This window comes from Podarcis muralis, chromosome 11, assembly GCF_964188315.1.
Source record: "Podarcis muralis chromosome 11, rPodMur119.hap1.1, whole genome shotgun sequence".
Lineage (NCBI taxonomy): Eukaryota > Metazoa > Chordata > Lepidosauria > Squamata > Lacertidae > Podarcis > Podarcis muralis.
The window spans coordinates 25,525,007-25,547,597 of NC_135665.1; the positions used below are offsets into that span (position 1 = coordinate 25,525,007).

The following is a 22,591-nucleotide window of genomic DNA, read 5'->3' on the forward strand; positions in this document are numbered from 1 at the left end:
GGAAACCTGAAGTTAATTTCTCCTCTCAAAAAACATGGATTTCTGGGTGAGGATGCTGACAGGTCCTTTGAGCTACACCGTCTGTTTTAATTTGTCTTAGTTTTAAAGTCAATTGGCTCAGCTGTTCATGTTAATTGCAACATGCAGGCAAGGAGCTTATCTGTTTTACTTTTACGTGGATTTAAAAGTCATATATGTTAATTATAGGAAAGGCGCTGAGAGGGCAACTTTTGATTCGGCTTTCAGCATTCTGCTGATAAGGAATTTTAAAGCTCATCTCGACTGAGGGATATTCTGCAATTTTAATGGTTTTAATATGGTTACCACACAAGCACAGACCCACAGTGCTTAAAATAAATCATCTGGGACTCCATTGTCCAGAAATTTTGTCCAGAAATCCTCAACTGGAGCAGCTAGGGCAAGGGAGATGGAGGTAACTACAAAGCAATTGCAGCACGGTGTAATTTATTTGCCTTATATGGACAGCCCTGGTTCTTTACATGGCAAATGTGCAAGAAATGGGGCTGGGTATGCCTTATCCCAAGTAAGAGGTTTTGCTAAAATATTCCTCTAATGATAGCTTACCTAACTGGTCAATAGATCCAGACTTGTTAGGAGCTAATACAATTAGGAACCTTGCTTTTAAACATCTACATTCCTCCACTTAATAGTCGGTCACTGACCACCAGGATATGGTCAGATTTAACTTCCTTACTGGAGCAGGTCTGTGGTAAATTTCCCACAGCATTTATACATATTTATGGGGATTTTAATGCCCAAATTGGAGCAATTGTGGAGGGCCTTCTGCTACCTTGGAATATATGTTCCTAACAAGTTATAAACAAGTCATTTGCATACAGACAGGCTTGCTTAAGTATTTTCAGATATGAGATCCAATCATGGCACACTAAAACTTCATGACTTTTTTTTAAAATACTCACTCAGATTTCCTCTCACAGATCTTAGAAGATTCTTCTATCTTTTTTTCTAATTCCAATACTAGCTCTTCCTTGTTTAGAAGCGTCTGCTGTGTCTGAATCAGCTCTTCTACTACTGTTTTCAACCTAAGGTTTCAATGAAAAAAATTATATATTCATCTCACAAATATATATTGCATACACTTAGCAACTCCCTAGTGTTTTCATCAGAATACAGTTGAAAATGTAAGAGAGAGCAATATACACTTATATGAAGCCATTCTAGATTTTTCATATCTATGAACACATATCCATCTATTGTTATTATTTGCTTATATTACATTGATTGGGATACATTCTATACCAACTATAGCCCTCCAGTTGTTTTGAACTATAAATCCCACCATCCCTGTGCACTGGCCATGTTGGCTCAGGCTGGTGGGATACTTGCAAGTTCAACAGCCCATTCACCAGCATCATCTGCACCTTGGTTTCCAAATGCATAAAGCCTTTCCTGCAAAAGTAAATTGTTGCTTCTTTGCCTTAACAAAAGCAGGAACCAAGCCACATTGATCTTATCATGAAGAAGAAACTTTGTTTGCTGATCGGAATTGATTCCAATAAGCAAACAAAGTTTATTTTTCTGCCAATAAGATCCATGGGGGTTTAAGGCACACACTCTTGCTAGGCAGAGTAGAGACCTTGATATCATGCTTAGCCTGATATCGTGCTGGGTCTCTGTTCTGCCTAGTGAATCTCCCTACCTCGGCAAGGAAGCTTATTGTTATGCTGGATCTGTCTCTAGCCAGAGGCATGAGGCTTGCGCCTTGCAGACTGTGCAGGAAGAAAGCAGCTTTTACTACAAAGTAAAGCCCTTTACTCTGCAACATTAGCTGAGAGGCAGCAGGGGCTTATGCTTTGAAGATCTGAAGGCAGGAAATGGTCATCTACCCCCCTGCCCATATGGGCCAGTCTTGACAGACTCTAGGGTTGTGCGCCCATCTCACTCAAGAGGCCGGGGGCCAGCGCTGTCCGGAGACACTTCCGGGTCACGTGGCCAGCGTGACATCGCTGCTCTGGCGAGCCAGAGCCGCACACAGAAACGCCGTTTACCTTCCCGCTAGTAAGCGGTCCCTATTTATCTACTTGCACTTAAGGGTGCTTTCGAACTGCTAGGTTGGCAGGCGCTGGGACCGAGCAACGGGAGCGCACCCCGCCGCGGGGATTCGAACCACCGACCTTTCGATCGGCAAGCCCTAGACACTGAGGCTTTTACCCACAGCGCCAAATGGTCATCTACTTTGCAGTAAAGGTTTGCTTTGCAGTAAAGTGCTGCTTCCTGCCTGCTGGGTCTGCAAGGCCAGCTGGGTAGTGCATTCTCGATATATTACAGGGTGGAAACAAATATGAAACCTTTATCGCGGTCTGGAGTTCATACCGGTAGGAGACAAAATATTGATATATCACTCACCCCCTGTAACAATTCCCCACTCTACTAAGCTTACTGATCATTACACTACAGTCACTTTGCTCATCTACCTGGTCAACAAATAGGAACATAGGAAGCTGTATTGCAGTGAAGCAAACTCTTGTCTATCTAGCTCAGTATTATCTACACCGACCGGCACAGCTCTCCAGCTTTCACGTAGGGGTCTACCTGGAGATGCCAGTAACTGAACCATATAAGGCAAGATGGAAAAAAATGAGAAAGGAGGCTAAGTTACTTACATCGTTTGCAAACTTTCAGCTGTTAAATTATTCCACATAATCTCATTAGCTTGGAGATTTTCATTTTCTTCCAATAAAGATGTATCGAACTCTATTTCTTGTTGCGCAACATCTGGTGTCCTTTACAGATGCAAAACATTGATTGATTTGATATAATACTCAAAGACACTTCACACACAAGTACAATATGCTATTCGTAGTCTACAAAAATACAACTGCATTTAATTAAAGGAAGCAGGATATTAACATATCACAGTTGTTCATAGGCGCTGTTGTGACTCTATATGAATACAGGTCCCACAAATGGGATTTCATCTGAGCTACAAGGACTGCTTGTTCTAGGAACTGCCAAAGGTGGGACACAGACTAACACCAAGCATCTGAAGTGGGAATGACACTGTATTCTTCTTCCATACCAGGCTGGTCAGCTACAGGCTGTTAGTTCTGACAATTATACTAAGATTTAGTGGAAGGACCATATATTTTATATTTAAAACAAGCGTAGAAAAAGTAAGTACTTTTATGAACTATGTACCCATAGCTGACAATGACCTTTGCCAAAGTAGTGGATTTCCTTTGTCCATGCCCCATCCCACTAACCTCTTGCCTGAGGAACGGGTCTTTTGTCCATAAGAATTTCTAGTCTGATCCTTGAAAGCTCCTTCTCTGCAGATGAAATGGCTGCAATCTACACCAATCACACGATCAAAGGAGGACCAGTTCATACAATTGACAGCTCACACAGGTGGCTCACATAGCTCTGGTGCAACTATTCACTTGTATGAAGCAGTCCCTCAAAAAGGCTGGGTAATTTAAACCACACTGTCTCAGATGCTGCTGCACTAGGAGCATGCATGTGTGGTCACCACCCAATTATCTGCTGTTCTACAGTGTTGAAGACAATTTTCCCATTCCCAGCTCTAGGTTAGTAGGATGGGTTAATGGCTCTGCCCACTGAACAAAGGCAGGCAGCAACCTTTTGGGAGGTAGGGCATCCATCATGCAGTTCTGCTCCTGCTTTCGATCAAAGTGCAGCCAGTTGCCATTAGCTCCTGCTGATTTCTCAAGTTCTTACATTTTTATTCACTTTTTTGTCTTTCCAAATAGCTTACTGAATCATTTTACTCAGTACTTCTCGGATTTAAGTTTAAATCCTCAGATTTAACTTTAGCTTCTTTGTGTCTTTAGTTTTCACAGAGCCCCCACCCCACCCCACCACTACCCCAGAATAGATGGAATTTAACAAAAGCTTCTATATATCCCCCCCCCCATACATTAAGCTAAGAGAGAAAAGGAAATCCTTTCCACTACAGCAACAGCCGTTTAATATGCAAGACAAAGGGAAAGGGATCTGAGAAACCTAGAGAAAGTGCAAGCCCATCTTGCTTGCTTTTGGCAAGAAAGCCATTTTTTCCTCTTCCAGCAAGCAGGAAAAATCTCTTTATCGGGGATTCCTTCCCAAAAGAGAGTCTCAATTCATTTACAAAAAACTGAAAGGAGAAGGAAGTAGAACCTGCCAATTCACATCAATGGCTGAAAACTCTCCTGCAGCACCCAGCCCACCAGAGGTACAGTTTCTTCTGTTCCAGGGAGGATAGTGGGGTTAGATACTTGGGGAGGGGGGAAGCGACCCTCCCTCCTCTGAGGCTGATACCAACTGAGAAAAGGAAAAGATGCAAGAAGGACTTTAAAAACTGCTTCCTTGCAATGCTCTGAATCACATTAGTCCTTCTCAATCATCAGATAAAGAGGAATTCAGGGGGTTCCAACCCTCCTTCCCCCCAAAACTACCACTGACCAGGGTTTTTCAGGGGTCCATTCCCCCCTCAGAGCCAGCTCCTGCTCATACCCTACAGCTGTCTGAGGACCCGCTCAATCAAATCAAGCAGGCTCTCCTGCAACAACTCTCAGCTCTTGCGTGCTCTTCACCTGCTCAAGCCAGACGTGCTGGCAAGGGATTTATGACCTCAAAGACAGTGCCCAAAAGGTTCTATCTCAGCTCAAGGCAGCCTAATGTACCTACCACTGAGCTTGCTTCCACCAGACCTCAGTGTCTCCATTCCTTTGGTCTGGGAGAGGATTAGAATCCAATGACTCCTTTTACTAACATGGATTAATACGAGGATGTATGGAGTAACACACCACACACAAACACCAACAATTCTCACATTGGCTATTTGAGGAATCTCATTACATTCCTTTATTATGCAAAACTTTAGCTACCTTGGAGTTTAACTCCCCCCCCCCCCCCCCGCAGAGTCATCTCCTGCTTCCACTAAAACAGTGGCAGTACTAAAGGAACCACAACCTCCTATGTCTGGAGTTCCGGTTCCAGCTCTCTTCTTGACGGTTACAAAGGCTGAATGGGATTCAACCCTCCAGCATCAGAAAGCAGTAGTGCTCGCTAAAAACTTATACTATTTAGATTCTGATTTCATGGACTCCTTAAAACTGCCCAGCGTAGCTCTACCTATTTCCATTTCAGTTTCTAAAGCTCTGCTTCTGCAGGAAGGGGACTCTCAGCTGAAGAATGCCACCTACACTGCGCCATCCACAGGGCCTTAGCCAGAAAAGTAGTTTGCATAGACTTGGTGTCTGCACATGCATCCTTAATGCAGGTGGATGATCGTCTAGACAACCCTGATCAAGATATGAGCCGTACCCGCCAAACCTTACTCAAGCTACACTGTTCAGCTGCATTCACTGCAGATGCTACAATGGATACTATGTCCTTGTAGCTGGTGTGGTGGCCAGATGCACTCTGTGGCATCTACACACTGGGAGGCAGATATTCGGTCCTGCGTTAAGCTCTCCATCACCTGCTATGTGGGTGGCGAACTTCTTGGAGAAGAAACCCTGAATGACTCTATAGTTGAATCCAGAGACAAACACAAGATGCTGCTCACTGGCAAGACAGACAAGAAAGCCAACAGGAGATATTCTCCATATTCCTACAACCAGTTCTTTTGGAACTTCAGGCAACCAAGTGGAAAAAGAGACGCTACCTCGCATGCTGCTGCAGGAGGAGCATGCATGTGAAGCCACCACCATATTATCTGATGTTCTACAGTGTTGAGGATAAATTTATTTAGAAAAGATTATAGTTTGCAATGGTGAAACAACAACAGCAGTTATAAATATACATTTACCTGTGAGCCTCTATGAAACTACTGTACTCAGAACCAGGGTCTAACTGTTCAACAGATGTTTGGATCTCTTTATGAACATTCACTATTTCTTCTGTTACAAGACTGGTGATCTGACTGTATTCTTCAAGGATACCTTTTCTGGAGAAAAGAAAAATACTATGTAAGTATGTCTAGAAAACCTTTTAGTAATTTATAAACTAAAAACATGAAGGAATGGATGAATTCTTGTTTTTTAACTCTTCATTAACTCCTTGGATAATTAAGTCTTATTTATATATGACATATGCTGCTTCATAATTTTATGTCTTGGTATTGCAACCTTCCCAAGGGCTCCAAATGCTTTTTATGAGTAGGCTGTGAAGAGCAAAAGTTCTTAGGGTACAGACATATGAACAAGAGGTGCAATCTGCTTCCCTGCCCTTCTGTGAAGATCACAGTCTGTGGATCAGATTCTGACACTCTCTCTCTCCCTACCTCAGTGCTTCAGATGGGCTGTCTACTTCCTGGCATGCTCATCCTATCAAACACTTGTTCAGCTCTTAAAATGTTTTATTTTTTTACAGTGTTTTTAAATGTTTTAGAAACAGTTCTGAAAGGGGAGGAAGTTATTTTACAGTGGACACAACAGCCAGACAATTAGGGCTTTGCACAGTTTGCTTCTGAAAAGGGACAGGGGAATTCCATAATTGACACAGGAGCCATCCATTCAGCAATGTGACAAATCTAGTTTCTGCCAGGAACCAGATGAACAAGTTCCCTCAGAGCCCAGTCTGGGAAAGACAATCATGTGTCTACACTGCGCAACAGTGATCACGCTTCAACCACACACTCATCATTCAAGATAGGTACATTGGTATGCAGCCTATCCTCACCTGTGTGATACTTCAAAAGCTGGAAAGGGAGGTGAGAGCAACCCTGAAGCATAAGCAATTTCCCTTCTGCTCCTCCCTTTCCTTCTTTAGAACTACACATGGGGAACAAGCAGATTGCAAGAAACATGCCATAGCAGCTGCTCCATGTTCCTCTTCTCATTTTCAAACCACCAACGAAGGGAAAGAGAGAAGTGAAGGAAACCACTATACCGCCCTTCTTATCTCTTCTCCTCTGTCTGCTATTTCTGTTGAACTGAAGAAGGAAATGAAAATTCCCTTGAACCACACATCCTGATGGTAGACATTTATCTAGCATAATCTACCCTGCTCACCAGAATATAAGAAATTTGCTGTAGGTTCAGCTGAGCAGGATGACTTAATAAAAATAAACACTGAATAACTGAATTGCACTCCGCATGCTACAATATATTCACTGCTGCATGACGCATTTTCAAAGGTTTTGTTTAGAGTGAGATCAATTAATCAATCAAAACATAAAACCTTTCTCTACTGGGTTGTCAAATATTCAGTACCATACCCATAAAATTGAGCAGGCTAAGGACAGGTCCGAATCAAGAGTGATCTGGAAGTCCCAGCAACTGCAAGAAGGTTTCTGAAGAGCCAAATGAATATCAGACTGATTTGAGGTTTCAGAACTAAACTATAAGAAGGTTATGTCCTTTTAAATAGGCCCATCTGCACAAGTCAAATAAGCAAAGATTTGCATCAGTGGGTAAATCCCATAGTATGCATCCACAAGTAGAACAGACTTCCTCTCACACAACAGGACTTTCCCTTCCTTTCTTCTCACCCAGCAGCCTCTTGTGCTCCCTGCAAACTTCTGCTGAAGAATCCCCAGAAGAGGAAGCCCTATCGTGAGAGAGGAAATGTTGTCAACCTGTGGGATAGACACCATTGGATTTAATCCACTGGTACAAATTGTTCCCCATGAAATCCTAAGCACTGAACAGGTAAGAGCACGAAGACAGAATTTCTATGCTTAGAGAAACAATGCTACTCACAGCTGCCAAAACAAGAAAAAGAGCAAAAGTCACAGAATAAAGAACAGGGTCAGTTGCTTTGGGAATGGCAAATGCGGGCTCCAATTTAACAATTTACTTCAAAGTAAATTAAAAAATGCAACCCTGTTTGTCTCAAAAGGCCCATTAATATTTTAGCAACTGTTTGAAGAGGGAGTAACCTGGTTTTAGAATATCTATAGAAGCTGTTGAGCTGGGGAGACCTTAAGAGTCTTTTTGTAAGATTATGCTGTCAAAAAGGAAGACCGAGAGCAATTACGGCTATCCAACCCAATTAATAAAAACTGAACAGCCAACAATGACATGGAATGGAAAATATTGTTTACATACTTTTATAACGCCACTTTTCAGATCAAGCTTCCAATGTAGCACTGTTTAAAGTTCCAACAACCAGCTTTCAGATTGCAACAGCTATTTTATTTCTGCTACTTCTTGCGGGCATTTGCTGATTTTACCTCATGAGCAATTCAGGCAAGTAACAGCAGAAAACAGAATCATCCATTAAAAGCCCATGAGAATAAAATTATCTTCTTCACTTGATGCACACACACACAAAGTTGGTGCTGACTACTGTCCCTGGAGAGAATGTTCCACAATGAGGACTCCACCATTAGAAAGGCCATTTCTGTGTTGACTACTCAACTCTGAGGGCAGTGACACCGAGTGCAGGGTCTTTGATACAGGCCCAAGTTGGCAGAAAGTGTTCCCTCGGATACTCCCAACCATAAAGGTAAAGGTACCCCTGCCCGTACGGGCCAGTCATGACCGACTCTAGGGTTGCGCGCTCATCTCGCTCAAGAGGCCAGGAGCCGGCGCCGTCTGAAGACACTTCCGGGTCACGTGGCCAGCGTGACGAAGCTGCAACTGGCGAGCCAGCACCAGTGCCGCACACGGAACGCCGTTTACCTTCCCGCTATAAAGCGGTACCTATTTATCTACTTGTACTTAGGGGTGCTTTCGAACTGCTAGGTGGGCAGGAGCTGGGACCGAACGACGGGAGCTCATCCCGCCGCAGGGATTCGAACCGCCGACCTTATGATCAGCAAGTCCTAGGCACTGAGGTTTTACCCACAGCGCCACCCACGTCACCCGCGTCCCAACCATACAATGCTTTATAAAACCAGCACCTTAAATTCATGTTTCTATCCTCAGCTGCCACTGTAGTATTTTGGGAGTAGCTAACAGCAATGGATGCTATTTTAGGCTACCGCTACTTACAAATAACAATGCAATGTGCCCAGGCAGCTGAAATATGCATGGTTTTACAGTAAAAGAAAATGTGTCTTACAGTGCTTTAACCATTTCTTCTTGCATCTTCTGCAAGGAGTCAAGGAACAGAGGAAGTGTAGCGTCATAATATTGGTGCTGGTGTAACTGTGCTCCTTTCAGCGCCAACACATACTGATTGTGCAACATGTGGAGTTTCATAGTAGCTTTATCGTAACGTTCTTTGGCTTTTTCAGTCTCCTTTCCTGAAGAAAGAACAATGGGAAGGAAAATCCATAATTATTTAGGGATGCAATAAAAAAAACTTAAGCAAGAGCCAAAGTTAACCACTTTTAACTACCATTGATTTCAATGGTGCAGGTATGCATATGACATAACCCTGTTCCACTGAATTCAACAGGGCTTTAACATGATTAATTGTTAGGGCTGCACCCTAAACTTTGCTCATGATTTTATTTCTAGCTAAATACACACATGGGCAGGGATCCAAAGAGATACTTAAGTACACCCTAGGTCACCTCCCTTCAAAAGCAGTTTGCCATGCAACACACGGTGCCTGCAATTGAGAAACACAAGCCTAGAGAGATAGTTTCTTGGGGGTTTTTTGGATCCAAGCCACCACTTCTGTTTTCATATCTGCTCTCTAATGCAAGCTATTAACCTAGTGAGACCCTTAAGTTCTTCTGTCAATTTCTAAAGGCTTTAAATTCAATTTCTTTACTTTAGCTCTCTGCCTTACCAGGGTGCAATGAGTTCCAATTAGTGCTAGAAACAGATTCAAATAACTGCTAGCCTTTCAATTTTCAAAATGAAAGCAGGCTCTGCCTCTTTGCTTCAGAATGCCAAGGTACAATATATAATTTGTTGAACTGGGCACAAGCTACCCTAATTAGAGCTTTCTGAATCACCATTTTTAAAGGTTTAATATATTGCAAAAAAGTTTACACTATGCACTCTTTATCTTTCTTTTCTTCCCTTTTTTAACACTGAGTTTGAGGAACAACTGTATTGGATGTTATGTTCCTATTTTGATTTTTTTTCCTCTCATACAGCAGCAGAGCTGCCTGCATATTTTGTTCTCAGCTCTACGGTCAACAATATGAATTACACATTCATGAAGGGTAAGGTGTTATTACATTTAGTTTGCAGTGGGCTAAAAAAATCTCATAATGCAGTTACCTGAACATTTATTCTCATAATATACATTCATATCTCAAAGTGTTTTTATTCTGAGGCATCATTCAATTACAGTGGTACCTCGGGTTAAGTACTTAATTCGTTCCGGAGCTCCGTTCTTAACTTGAAACTGTTCTTAACCTGAAGCACCACTTTAGCTAATGGGGCCTCCCACTGCCGCTGCACCGCCGGAGCACAATTTCTGTTCTCATCCTGAAGCAAGGTTCTTAACCCGAGGTACTATTTCTGGGTTAGTGGAGTCTGTAACCTGAAGCGTATGTAACCCGAGGTACCACTGTAATTGTTTTTGTCAAAGTTAACCATGACATAAATCATGATTCTCTATCCTATACAAAATAGCAATTGCAAGTAGTAAAATAATGCAACCCTTTGCTACTCATAGGTATAACACACTGAAATAAATGTTAGTGTACAAAGGATTACAGCATAAACAATTGTAATTGATTTATACAATAATATATTCTAAATACTTCTTAACTATCTAAGTCATTTTATTACAGCCAATGACTGATATCAGGATAAAATCACCAATTACCAAGTTTAAAATCTCAGAATAAACTAAAATAAATAAAATTACAGCAATTAAAGTGTGACATATAATGACCAGCACTCAGAACAGATGGTCATCGCTAGATCAGAAGGGTTCGCTTCTGACGGATAAATGACCAACCAGAACTGCTTTTTTATGTATATTTCTTAAATATGGATTATTGGGACACAGCAGGGATTCTCTATTATAGGATATAATGTAGAGTAAAACTGGAGGAATCCCATCACAGAGCATTTTACGACATGAATTCCAGAGCCATGTTTCTCACTTCCTTCACCATGTGATTCCGACAATATAAAATCCACTCCCCAAGGGCCTATTCAAAATGTGTTTCATGACCCGTTGTCCAAACGTATCCAGTGAGAAGACCAGATACATCTCAGAGGGGAGAGCATTCCACAATCTGCCACCATCACAACAGAAGTCTTCTTGTGCCCTGCTGCCCCACAAACCTCACACTGCACAAAACTGAGAGCAGGCCCTCCTCCCCTGTAGATCATGACACCAAGCAGGTCTATATGGAATGAATAGCTCCTTCAGAAGAGCTTTGAACTCCAGACCCCTGTTCAAAAATTACTGGAAACCCCAAATTGCTGGCAGCCATATCTAGGGGCAGGTGAGCGTGCAGAATCTGTGCAAAATCCTCACATACAGCTGCATTTACACAGCACACTGTTTTATGGTCAAGTCTCTGCACACTGGGCTATTAATCTAATACTAGTGTTAAAAGAGAACAACAGTAGGCATCTCGGAACACTTCCTAAAACCAGAGAACTGAAAAGGTGACAGGAGCTGAGAGAAGCTGCTGTGGTTAGAAACTCCCATATGCTTCCTGCCTCTGCGGCTTCTACAATGGCCACAGCAATTTTGATACTTAAGAAAATACATCTGAGTATAATGGTACATGATCCATTCCCTACTTGGATTTTGCAACCATGTACCCATTAGTGTTGTCTTTTGTCCTGTCCCCTGCGCTCACACACACACACACACACACACACACACAGCTTACCCCATAGTTTGAAAACTACAGCCTGGAAGATACACCGTAACATTTGAACATGCCTTCTCACAATGCTCAGCAATGATATGGCTCCACTAACTGTATTGTCATTTGTGAGGCAACTGTTATGACACCATCACAAATAACGTTATTTCTACAATCTCAGAAGTATTTAAAAAACCCCAGAAAGGTTTGCATTCATCTCTATTTTGCCCTCAACGTAGTTTTGCCTTCTGCTTTTTAAATGGCTTAAAAGGCATTTAAATGCCATATAATTGAGGATCCTCCAAAATATATTTTCAGAATTGGATGTGCATAGACTATTATCAGCATAAACCCACGTTTATAGCATAGTTTGCTAAATTATGCTGCGAACAAGTTTTCAACAATACAAGATAATCAATCATCTGGCGATATTGTTGAACCTGGAGAGATAACATCTCATTTGTGGATGCAGGGAAAGGTCTAAACCTAATTATATACCCAAGCACACCTACACTACATAATTAGATCGAAAAATGGTTTGATAGTCCTGGCTTTCTGAGAGTGTCGGGGTCAAGGAGCACCAGCCTCTGCAAAGAATTACAGTAATTTCCTGGGTCCTTCAGATAGAAGTCATTACTTAAGAGCAAGTTAGAAACTGGTTTAGATTTGTAGCACAGATATGCTCAGGTATGTGTAATTCAAACAGCTGGCACGTTTGGAAAAGAGGCAATACTCCCACAAAAATTTAGGAGCAATACTGAGAAAGTAAGGAAAGTGATGAGGGGCAAATGCTACAAAATAAACCAAGATTAGCTACAAGGGCAACTAAGTATGAAGACTAGTCACAAGCAAAAGTGATTTTACAAAGGAGAGAGTTTTGTAAAGTTTAGAAGCAATGGACTAAATTCTGGCACTGCAACTCATTGCTGGGAACTGCATATGCTGATTTTTCCACTATGCAAACAGAAGCAGCCATGTCCATATTAAGTTGCAGCACTGGTATAAATCTTCCAACATAAAAGGAACAAGAATATGTGCGCGCACACACAAAAATTTATCTATGCAGCATAAATATTTATCTAAATTGGGCAAAATTATTTCCACTTCGTAAAATAGAAAGGGGGGTAATCTGATATATATATATATATATATATATATATATATATATATATATATATATATCAGATTACCCCCCTTTCTATTTTACGAAGTGGAAATAATTTTGCCCAATTTAGATAAATATTTATGCTGCATAGATAAATTTTTGTGTATATATATGCTTTCGTAGATTTTCACGGGTACAGGAATGCAGGTTTTGGTGTCCTCGGGTGTCTTCCCGTGTAAAAGTTGGGGTGTCTAGGCGACGTTTCGACGAGGTCTCACTCGTCATCTTCAGGCTGGTGCTTTCGGCTTCTTGTTACTGGAACAGAGCAGGATCTCAGTGTTTGAGTTCCTATAAATACTGTTGAGGAGGTGTGGTGTATAGCCTCCAATGTTCTGGGCAGAGAGGAAGTTCCCAGGCTAGTGTGCTTTTTCTTCTTTTGTTCCTTAATTACTTGAGAGATATCTTGAGTGATTTCTTGAGTGATATCCTGAGTACCACTTAGGTGGGTCATTAGGTGTGGATTAGTTGCTAAAGCCTTTGTGTCTTGACCTCTTGAACTTTGTGAAGAGTTTTTCTGAGAAGATGGCTGTACTGCACTTAGTTGTGCTCTGGCTTGGCTTCGTGTGTAGGGGCGAGCTGTGGTTTTGTGGCCTGTGCCAGCCAGATCTGTGTAGGGATTGCAGGGGGGTGCAGCATCCGGAGGTGCCACCATGGTTTGGCTACTGGATGGTGTCTGTAATTTATCTGTGGAGAGGGTCTGGGTTTGGGTCTGGTGTGGTTGATTGGTGATGGCGTTCTGTGTGCCTCTGGATCTGGTGTCAGTTTTGTGGGGAGGGCTAATTTCCAGATGTCTGGCAAGCGGGATGTGTCGTCACGCTTGTTCATGTTGTGAGGGTGTTTCTCTATCTCGATGGCTTCCATGATTATTCTCTTGTGATGATGTTCCATGTTAAAGAGCAATTTGGAATCTGCAAAATTAATTTCGTGTCCTGTTTCTTTCATGTGTTGGAAAAGAGAGGAAGTTTTTTCTTCTTTTTTGACGGCATTCTTGTGTTCTGCAATACGTGCATTTATTCGTCTGTTTGTTTGTCCAATGTACGTGGCTGGGCAGACTTTGCAGGGTATTTCATAGACCCCTTGGTTTTCCAACTGGATTTTATCCTTGGGGTTTCTGAGGATATTGGCTATTTTTTTGGTTGGTGCAAAAGGCTGTTTTGATATTGTGTTTATGGAGGATTTTGCTGATTTTATCTGTAGTGCCCTTGATATAAGGAAGGAGGGCCATGCCATTGTTTTCTTCTGTGTCTTGGTTTTTGGGGGGTGTTTCTTTTTGGATTAGCTTCGTAACCCTGTTTTGCTGGTATCCATTGGCAATTAACACATTTGAGAGATTCTGTAACTCAGTTGTCAAGTGGTCTTTGTCAGCCAGGCGTTTGGTTCTGGAGATGAGAGTCTTGGCTACGGAGTTTATTTGTGCAGGGTGGTGGTGTGACTGTGCATGTAAGTAGCGGTTGGTGTGTGTTTTTTTCCGGTAGATAGTGTGTCCTAGGGAGCCATCAGGTTTTTTGTAGATTAGGACGTCAAGGAAGGGAAGTTGGTTGTTGGCTTCTATTTCCATAGTGAATTGTATTTTGGGGTGTAGGCTGTTGAGATGTGTGAGGAAGCTATCCAGTTTTTCCTTCCCGTGTGGCCAAATTACAAAAATACATTGGACAAACAAACAGACGAATAAATGCACGTATTGCAGAACACAAGAATGCCGTCAAAAAAGAAGAAAAAACTTCCTCTCTTTTCCAACACATGAAAGAAACAGGACACGAAATTAATTTTGCAGATTCCAAATTGCTCTTTAACATGGAACATCATCACAAGAGAATAATCATGGAAGCCATCGAGATAGAGAAACACCCTCACAACATGAACAAGCGTGACGACACATCCCGCTTGCCAGCCCTCCCCACAAAAACTGACACCAGATCCAGAGGCACACAGAACGCCATCACCAATCAACCACACCAGACCCAAACCCAGACCCTCTCCACAGATAAATTACAGACACCATCCAGTAGCCAAACCATGGTGGCACCTCCGGATGCTGCACCCCCCTGCAATCCCTACACAGATCTGGCTGGCACAGGCCACAAAACCACAGCTCGCCCCTACACACGAAGCCAAGCCAGAGCACAACTAAGTGCAGTACAGCCATCTTCTCAGAAAAACTCTTCACAAAGTTCAAGAGGTCAAGACACAAAGGCTTTAGCAACTAATCCACACCTAATGACCCACCTAAGTGGTACTCAGGATATCACTCAAGAAATCACTCAAGATATCTCTCAAGTAATTAAGGAACAAAAGAAGAAAAAGCACACTAGCCTGGGAACTTCCTCTCTGCCCAGAACATTGGAGGCTATACACCACACCTCCTCAACAGTATTTATAGGAACTCAAACACTGAGATCCTGCTCTGTTCCAGTAACAAGAAGCCGAAAGCACCAGCCTGAAGATGACAAGTGAGACCTCGTCGAAACGTCGCCTAGACACCCCAACTTTTACACGGGAAGACACCCGAGGACACCAAAACCTGCATATATATATATATATATATATATATCTCAGAAGAAATACTTTTCTTTAAAGTACCCTTATTGAACTAAGCAAGGAATTTTATATGAACATCCTAGAAGATACTACTTAGTATTCCTTTGAATGTCTTGTACAGTTGCACTTCCAATGCCCACATTTATTTTTAAGTAACATTTCAACTGGATCAAAGAGAGGAACAAATTCTGCTTGCAAAATATTTTTGGTCAGCTTGCAAATTAGTCTTGACTGTGCCATATTAAAAAGAATCTCATTAATTGGACATTAAAATTAATCTTTATCTTACATGAGAACATCTCTGTCACTTTTCTCGACACCTAAACTTCAGCATTTTAAAAAATTACAAGAATGCCTTGGCCTCAATTAAAACCAGGGAGGAAATAACTAAAATCTTCCTTAAGTCAATAAATTGGATTAAATTTCCAGTCTGTTACGGTTTAAGTTCAGACATATCCACTTAATATGCATATCGATAATTTAAAACTAAATCCAGCAGTTATTCTGCTCTCCTTCCTGCAGTTATTTCACTGATCTTCTTGAACCACCTTCCGAGTTCCAGAATGTGTATATACCATTTCTATTACTGTTTTCCTGGATGAATGGTGAAAAGAGGACTAATGTAGGGTGGAGGGGAGGACACAAACCATATGAGGATTGGATCAAGCCCAAATAACTTAATTCCTTCCCTCCTTGCACCACTCATATCTCACTCACACTCCAGATGCTAAGGTAAGCGAAAGCAAACAATCCGGTGCTTAATGTCACATCTAAATTTGGACAGGCTATTAGCAGCACTGTAGGCAGGCAAAATAAGAAATAGATAATGCTCAAGACTGAGTGTCAAACAGCCAGGCTGACATAAACCTCAAGAATCATAAAGCAACCTTCCTAGCTCCACCTTAACCTGAGAAGCCTGGAAAAGGCTCAAGCCACACTCAATGCCGCTCATGCCATAGCAGCATCAGTGTGCTCTGCCAATACCATGCACTCAGTTTTCTTTTCCAAAATTCCACACACTCTGTGCTGTGCCAGGTCCACATGGTGGCATGCAACGATATCACACATTGTGGACAAAACCTGGCAGAAAAACTAAGACCATTATTTGTCCAACCTGCTGCACTTTTTATTGAAAACTAGCTGAAGTGCCAAAATACGCAGGATATAAAATGTTTTAAAACAGGGATGGCTTTATATTTCCTTTGAATGTCAGACTTAGAACTGGACTGAAGTACAGTGAGTACAACGAAAAGCATGTTTATTGTCAGCTTCAGTGTTCTAAGTGCTGCAGTTTTACTTTTTTTTGTAACAAAGCTGAAGACAGGTGCACACATGTTCTATTTTTCAATAAAAGATGAAGAAAGGAAGAGATTCCTCTTTTGCTTTAAAATGGTTTCACAAAATGTTCTAATTATAACTATGGCCATCACCTGTTGCTAATGTTTAATATAGTACAAGGTTGTGTGCAGTATGTCAGGCCACAAAGACCATTATAGAATTCCATTACACAAGTTCAATTTGTACAAGGAAGAATGCTTGTAAAACTGTTCTAGCTGTCAAGCTTGTGAGCAACCACACAAAGAGTGTGCAATGCACCTACTGAAAGCCAATTTCATTTCCCATCTGAGGGGCTTTGCGGTTGTGTATTTTCCCCCACTGCCAAAAGAGAGACCAAGTCTCAGGATGCTGATAGGTATTTACAGATAACCCATCACAGTTCAGCCGAAAGGGTCTTTTTCAGGGGCTTTATATACCTGCAGAGATATCTGGAGATTATCATTTTAGTTACTGCTTTGAGTTATTGAAAATATTTTCAATAGTACATAACGCTCTTAGTCAAGGCCTTTTGAATGAAATGTGCTGGGCTACCAATAAATATTTATCAGTATCCTGAGACGTGGTCTCCTTTTTGGCAGTTTGTTTTGATGGATAATTTCTGGGTTTTGTTCTGATATTGCCACCACTTGCCCATTAAAACACTAACCCATGTGTGCAAGTTTCAGATTCATACCACAATAGTATGAGGGAAAGTTAATTTGTTGAAGAAGCCTGCCAATTGAACCAATACCAAGTAAAGCCTGTCATAGACAGAAAAACAGAAAGAACACGATGTTAAACTTTCCAAGTTACAAACACAATGGGTGTGTTCACAAGCCACAGTAAACCAGATGACTCCTGTTTTGCTCCTCCTCACTAGTGAACTGGAGCACTGGAGCAGCAAACCACAATCCTCGGCTTAGCATTGCACTCAAACTGGATTATCATGGTTCGTTTCACTCAAGCAAACTAGGATTGGTAAACCAAGAACAAACTTTCTGATCATGGTTTGTTTGGAGTAAAACAAACCACAATCCCGGTTCAGATGCAACTATAAGCCAAGAGTTGAGGTTTGGAGTGAAGTGGGAGTAATCTGCACATTCATGCTAAACCATTCATTGTGGCTTGCTGTAACATTAGAATGTAATCAGTGGAACTGCAAGTCTGGAGTACTGTTTATTCTAGTTCCTATTTCTGCCTCCCTAACAAGGGCAATCCTATGCATGTCTACTCAGCAATACACCCCACTGAATTCAATGGGATTTGTTCCCACATAAGTGGCTGTAGGGTTGCAGCCTAATTCTTCTAAATAAATTTTGCACTTGTCCCCAAGAGATGTTAGGTTCTAATGGAAACCAGATACAGACAGAATCTAATTTTACTGTTGGTAAATGTTCAAATGCCATTTAGCTAGCATTCAATATCCAAGCATATTTATTAACAACTTGTATCCTGATTTTCTAGGGACGCAGGTGGCGCTGTGGGTTAAAGCCTCAGCACCTAGGACTTGCCGATCGAAAGGTTGGCGGTTCGAATCCCTGCGGCGGGGTGCGCTCCTGTCGCTCGGTCCCAGCGCCTGCCAACCTAGCAGTTCGAAAGCACCTCAGGGTGCAAGTAGATAAATAGGGACCACTTACTAGCGGGAAGGTAAACGGTGTTCCGTGTGCTGCGCTGGCTTGCCAGAGCAGCGATGTCACGCTGGCCACGTGACCCGGAAGTGTCTGCGGACAGCACTGGCTCCCGGCCTATAGAGTGAGATGAGCGCACAACCCTAGAGTCTGGCAAGACTGGCCCGTACGGGCAGGGGTACCTTTACCTTTTTATCCTGATTTTCTAGTTCAAAACCTGAACTCAAGGGGGCAACATTAAACTTGAAGATATTAAAAGAACAAACACACAGGCCCCTCATCCCTACACAAAATGAAAGCAGCCTGCAAAATAAATCCCTATCTATGGGGAGGGAAACATGTCAAAACAAAAATATTTTCATGTAATGGCAGAATGCTATCAGATAAGAACAAGAACCAAGAGGACCTCCCAAGGTAAAGAACTCTATGATTCCTGCCATCCATGCCTAAGGTGGGACAGAACACAGAAGAGAGTACATATTTATTACAAAATCTATTTCTCAAATAACTAGATAGCAGTTCATTCAACTTCTGGTTAAAGGGTTAATTCAGTTTGCTGCCCATTACAAGAATCCAATCTGTTATATTTTGTCATCATGAAGATCCTGAAGACATAAGAATTGATGGCGTCATAGGAGCTGAAGGTTCATGCTGGCAGCCCCCCAGGTGTGCACACACCTGCAGGACCACTGTCCCTGAGCAACTCCACCCTCACTGGCACCTCCTCACCTCATCCCTGTTGTGACAAGGATCCCAGGAGGATGCCAATGCCAATGCCTCTGCCACCCCACCCCTCACAAGCTACTACCATCATGGGGAAACTCTTGAAACTTGCTGTCAGATCATGTTAAACCACTCCTACTGCCAGAGGTTGCTGCATCACATGAAATTAGCAAAGTCTGCTCCTGAAAGTGAGCAGATCAACATATTAGCTTTGGCTCAATGCAGACAACAACAGACAACAACTGAAGAATGCGTGTACATATTTGGCAGAACAGGCTGCAACTTCAAAAATGTGTCCACAAAAATGTTGCCTACAACTTAGTAGCTTTCTGTAACTCCTTTGAAGAGTATGTTTATGAATTTATTGCTGTCATAACTGCTACATTATTCCAAACTAATCATTTAAATACTTCACTTGTTTATACTTCTGAGGCCTTTATTAAAAATGCCGGTTACAGCACCACACTGGGAAGTTAATACAATTACTTGAGACCATTACTTCAAAACCCTTTTTTCAAAGTCACTCCTTCAGTACAACATCCCTAGTAAGATAACCACATTAGTTGAACATTAAAATGCACTGATCTGTGTCCTTATCAAGAGATTCAGATAACTCTGCTAAATACACTCATACTTGTGATTATTTGTTGACATGCTGTATTTCTGTTTTTGAATAAAGTAGTAATGGGTAATTCCTAGGTGACCAATGTAACATTTGCCAGCTTCCTTAAATAATATTAGCTAAAACACAAAATATTATGTTTGTTACTTGGATGAGTGTATTCTCTAAAATCATGAATAAAATAAAATCCATCTGAAGCAATATATACAAAGTATCATGAGCAAGTGTCAAACATGGTAATTTTTATTGGAAACTGTGGGAATGGGGTTTTCTGGCAAATGTAGCATTTCATTGATAGGCACCCACAAATATATGACTCCAGAGTAAGACTTTCTGTGTTACTATGCATTCACAAGTTGGAGGTCAGCATCAAGTCAATGTGTGAAGTTGAAATACCCACAGTATTTTTTAATGTCTTCTTTTTAATTTTCCAATTTTATTTTTCACATAAAAACATAGAAAGTTACCAGAAAGATACTTATACAATAACAGTAAGTGCAATTCTACATAGATATATTAAGCTAAACACATAATTTAGAAGGACCGTATTTCTTTTTTAGGTGCAGCTAAGGAGTTGTGCAGGTCAACATTTGAAATATAAGAGACTGTAGAAAAAGCTCAAACAGTTGCTACAGACAAGAGAGGCTGTCTAGGATTACCTGTGGGATGGGATACAGCTGTATTCCACAATGATTCCAACTATCTAGCCAATTACTTAGCCACTAATTTTTCCTGTTTCTATTAAGGTCTTATTACACATGTTGTTTCGAGTGTTTCATGAAAGGGTCACAGCAGATACAAATGGTAGTACTATTTATCATTAAGAACCTACCTTTAGACAGAGCTTCCTTATACTTCTCTTTTGCAGAATTTACTTCCTTAATTAATTGTCTATAAGTAGATTTTAATTTTTCCAACTCTGTTTTTGTAACCTAGCAAGAAAAAACAAACAAACCAACAAGAGCTGTGTGAGGACACTCTTTGGAAAGAAAAAAGGTGTTTCAGCCATGTGCTGAAAGGATGCACAGCCTGTCCTACACAATCAGACACAGCAATTCACACTCAAACATTACTATTCCTTAAGTGGAGCACTACCAAGCAGAAGTATTTGGGCTGCTTCAACAGACTAGCACTTGAGCTGACCCTTGGATTATATTTTTGAGAGAATAAGGCACAAGGATACTATTTAAATATTGTTTAATTCAAATTATTATTCTATTCCAGTAAAAGTGCTCAATATAAGGTGACATTCTCTCAGAAATCCACCAATGCCTTTGATCACAAAGCAGCGATGGGTGATTTCAGTTGCTAAATTTGTTCTACAAACTAAAAAAGTCAGAATAATGATTGAATGAGATACCTTGAACATCTCTGCCTCAATTTGCTGGTAAACACCTATGTAACTCTTCTTGATTTGTTGCTTATCTTTGATCATCATGGTAAGTCTATGTAATGGCCCAGCATTCAAGTCTTCTGCATGCGTTTTCATGATCTTGCTAAGCTGTTCCGTTTGCTGCACAATGAGCAGCCAGGACTTGAGAAAACAAGAGATGAGGGCTTATTTGTTATTGTCTATTAGATTTTTTTTTACAGTAGTATGTAGTACTAGATACATAGCAATAAAGATCACTGTACAGTAGGAATAAAAACATCTGACTGCATTTGTGGATTCTACACACAGAACTGTCACCTGACAATACAATTATACACAAAATTGGTGTCATATTGCAAACACTTACCAGTTTTAGGAAATAAACACATTGAAAGGAAATCATTCTACTACTGAATTCCTGCAGACCGTGGGGCCAGACACTTTCTCTTAGCCTAACCTACCTCACAGGGTTGTTGTGAGGATAAAATGGGGAGGATGTAAACCATATAAGCTATCTTGAGCTTCCTAGAGACAAGAGGGCCAGAAATGTAGCAATAAATGAATTACTGGAAGGTTTGAAGTACAGCTTAGATTTAGAAAGAGACAGCGGGCACAATAGGCTACATTCACAGCATAATTCTGTGCATGTTTGCTCAGATGTATATCCTACTGAGTCCAACAGGACTTACTCTAAGGTAAATGGGTACAGGACTGCAGCCTCAAACTACAGAATAAAACTATTATGAAACAGAATTGAGAGCCTGAATTGAAATTGGCCTGATACATGTTTTGAATAGAAAATAAGAACTTTTCCTCCCAAGAATCTTTGGGTCATAAAATGATTTATCTATTAATTTAATAAAACTGTAATTGAAGAACAGAGATTGCAAAAGTGATAATAAATAAAATCTGCAGCAAGTGTCATTAATGTTCCAAATAGACCCCCCAAAGGTAGCTGAACAGAAAAGGCGAAGGAGATATTATAATGAAACTATCATTCTTACAGGGAAAAGAAGCCACGCTACTAATGCTCAACTTTGAGTGTAACTAAAAGTACTTCTATTTATCCACTAAACTGATTTATATTGCTAATAAACCCAACTGAAAGCAATGTGCAGTTCTTATTCCAATGCATATTATTAACATGTTATTTCATTTTACGTTTTTGTGAGCTGCATTTCATTAATGCCTTGAGAAGATGAATCTGAATTAGAAAAAGACCACATGGTTCACAAGCAGATGTCAAGATAAACCAGCCTACTCTGTTAGCAGCTCAAGTACACAGGTATCATAAACTAACATAATTCAATCAATGCCACAATAGGTACAGCATACCTGCAAACAGTGTTATATCTACTGTTTTTAGAACATTTATCCTGTAACGTAAAAGGTAAAGGTGAAATTATCCTGTAAGTCAGGATGGGGGGGGGGGGAGTTTATTACCACTCTTGCAGAATGGCAAATGTAATACAGGATGGGGAAAGCTACAGGACACAGCAAATGGAAGAGACCAGAGAGGTCCAACTACGCCATAAGAACATAAAGTAAGAACAGTCTG

General features: G+C 41.1%; 1 protein-coding gene across 2 annotated transcripts in view; it reads right to left on the bottom strand.

Moving 5' to 3' along the window:
• The window catches only part of FER (FER tyrosine kinase), a 163,888-nt gene that overhangs the window by 131,060 nt on the left and 10,237 nt on the right, over window positions 1-22,591 (bottom strand). For both annotated transcript variants that reach the window (XM_028749596.2, XM_077936150.1), the window contains exons 4-9: window positions 21,022-21,195; window positions 20,494-20,593; window positions 8,995-9,178; window positions 5,795-5,932; window positions 2,646-2,765; window positions 942-1,064 (exon numbers count right to left, since the gene is read on the bottom strand). In XM_028749596.2, coding sequence (XP_028605429.2) covers window positions 942-1,064; window positions 2,646-2,765; window positions 5,795-5,932; window positions 8,995-9,178; window positions 20,494-20,593; window positions 21,022-21,195 — 839 coding nt within the window. The remainder of the gene's footprint in view (window positions 1-941; window positions 1,065-2,645; window positions 2,766-5,794; window positions 5,933-8,994; window positions 9,179-20,493; window positions 20,594-21,021; window positions 21,196-22,591) is intronic.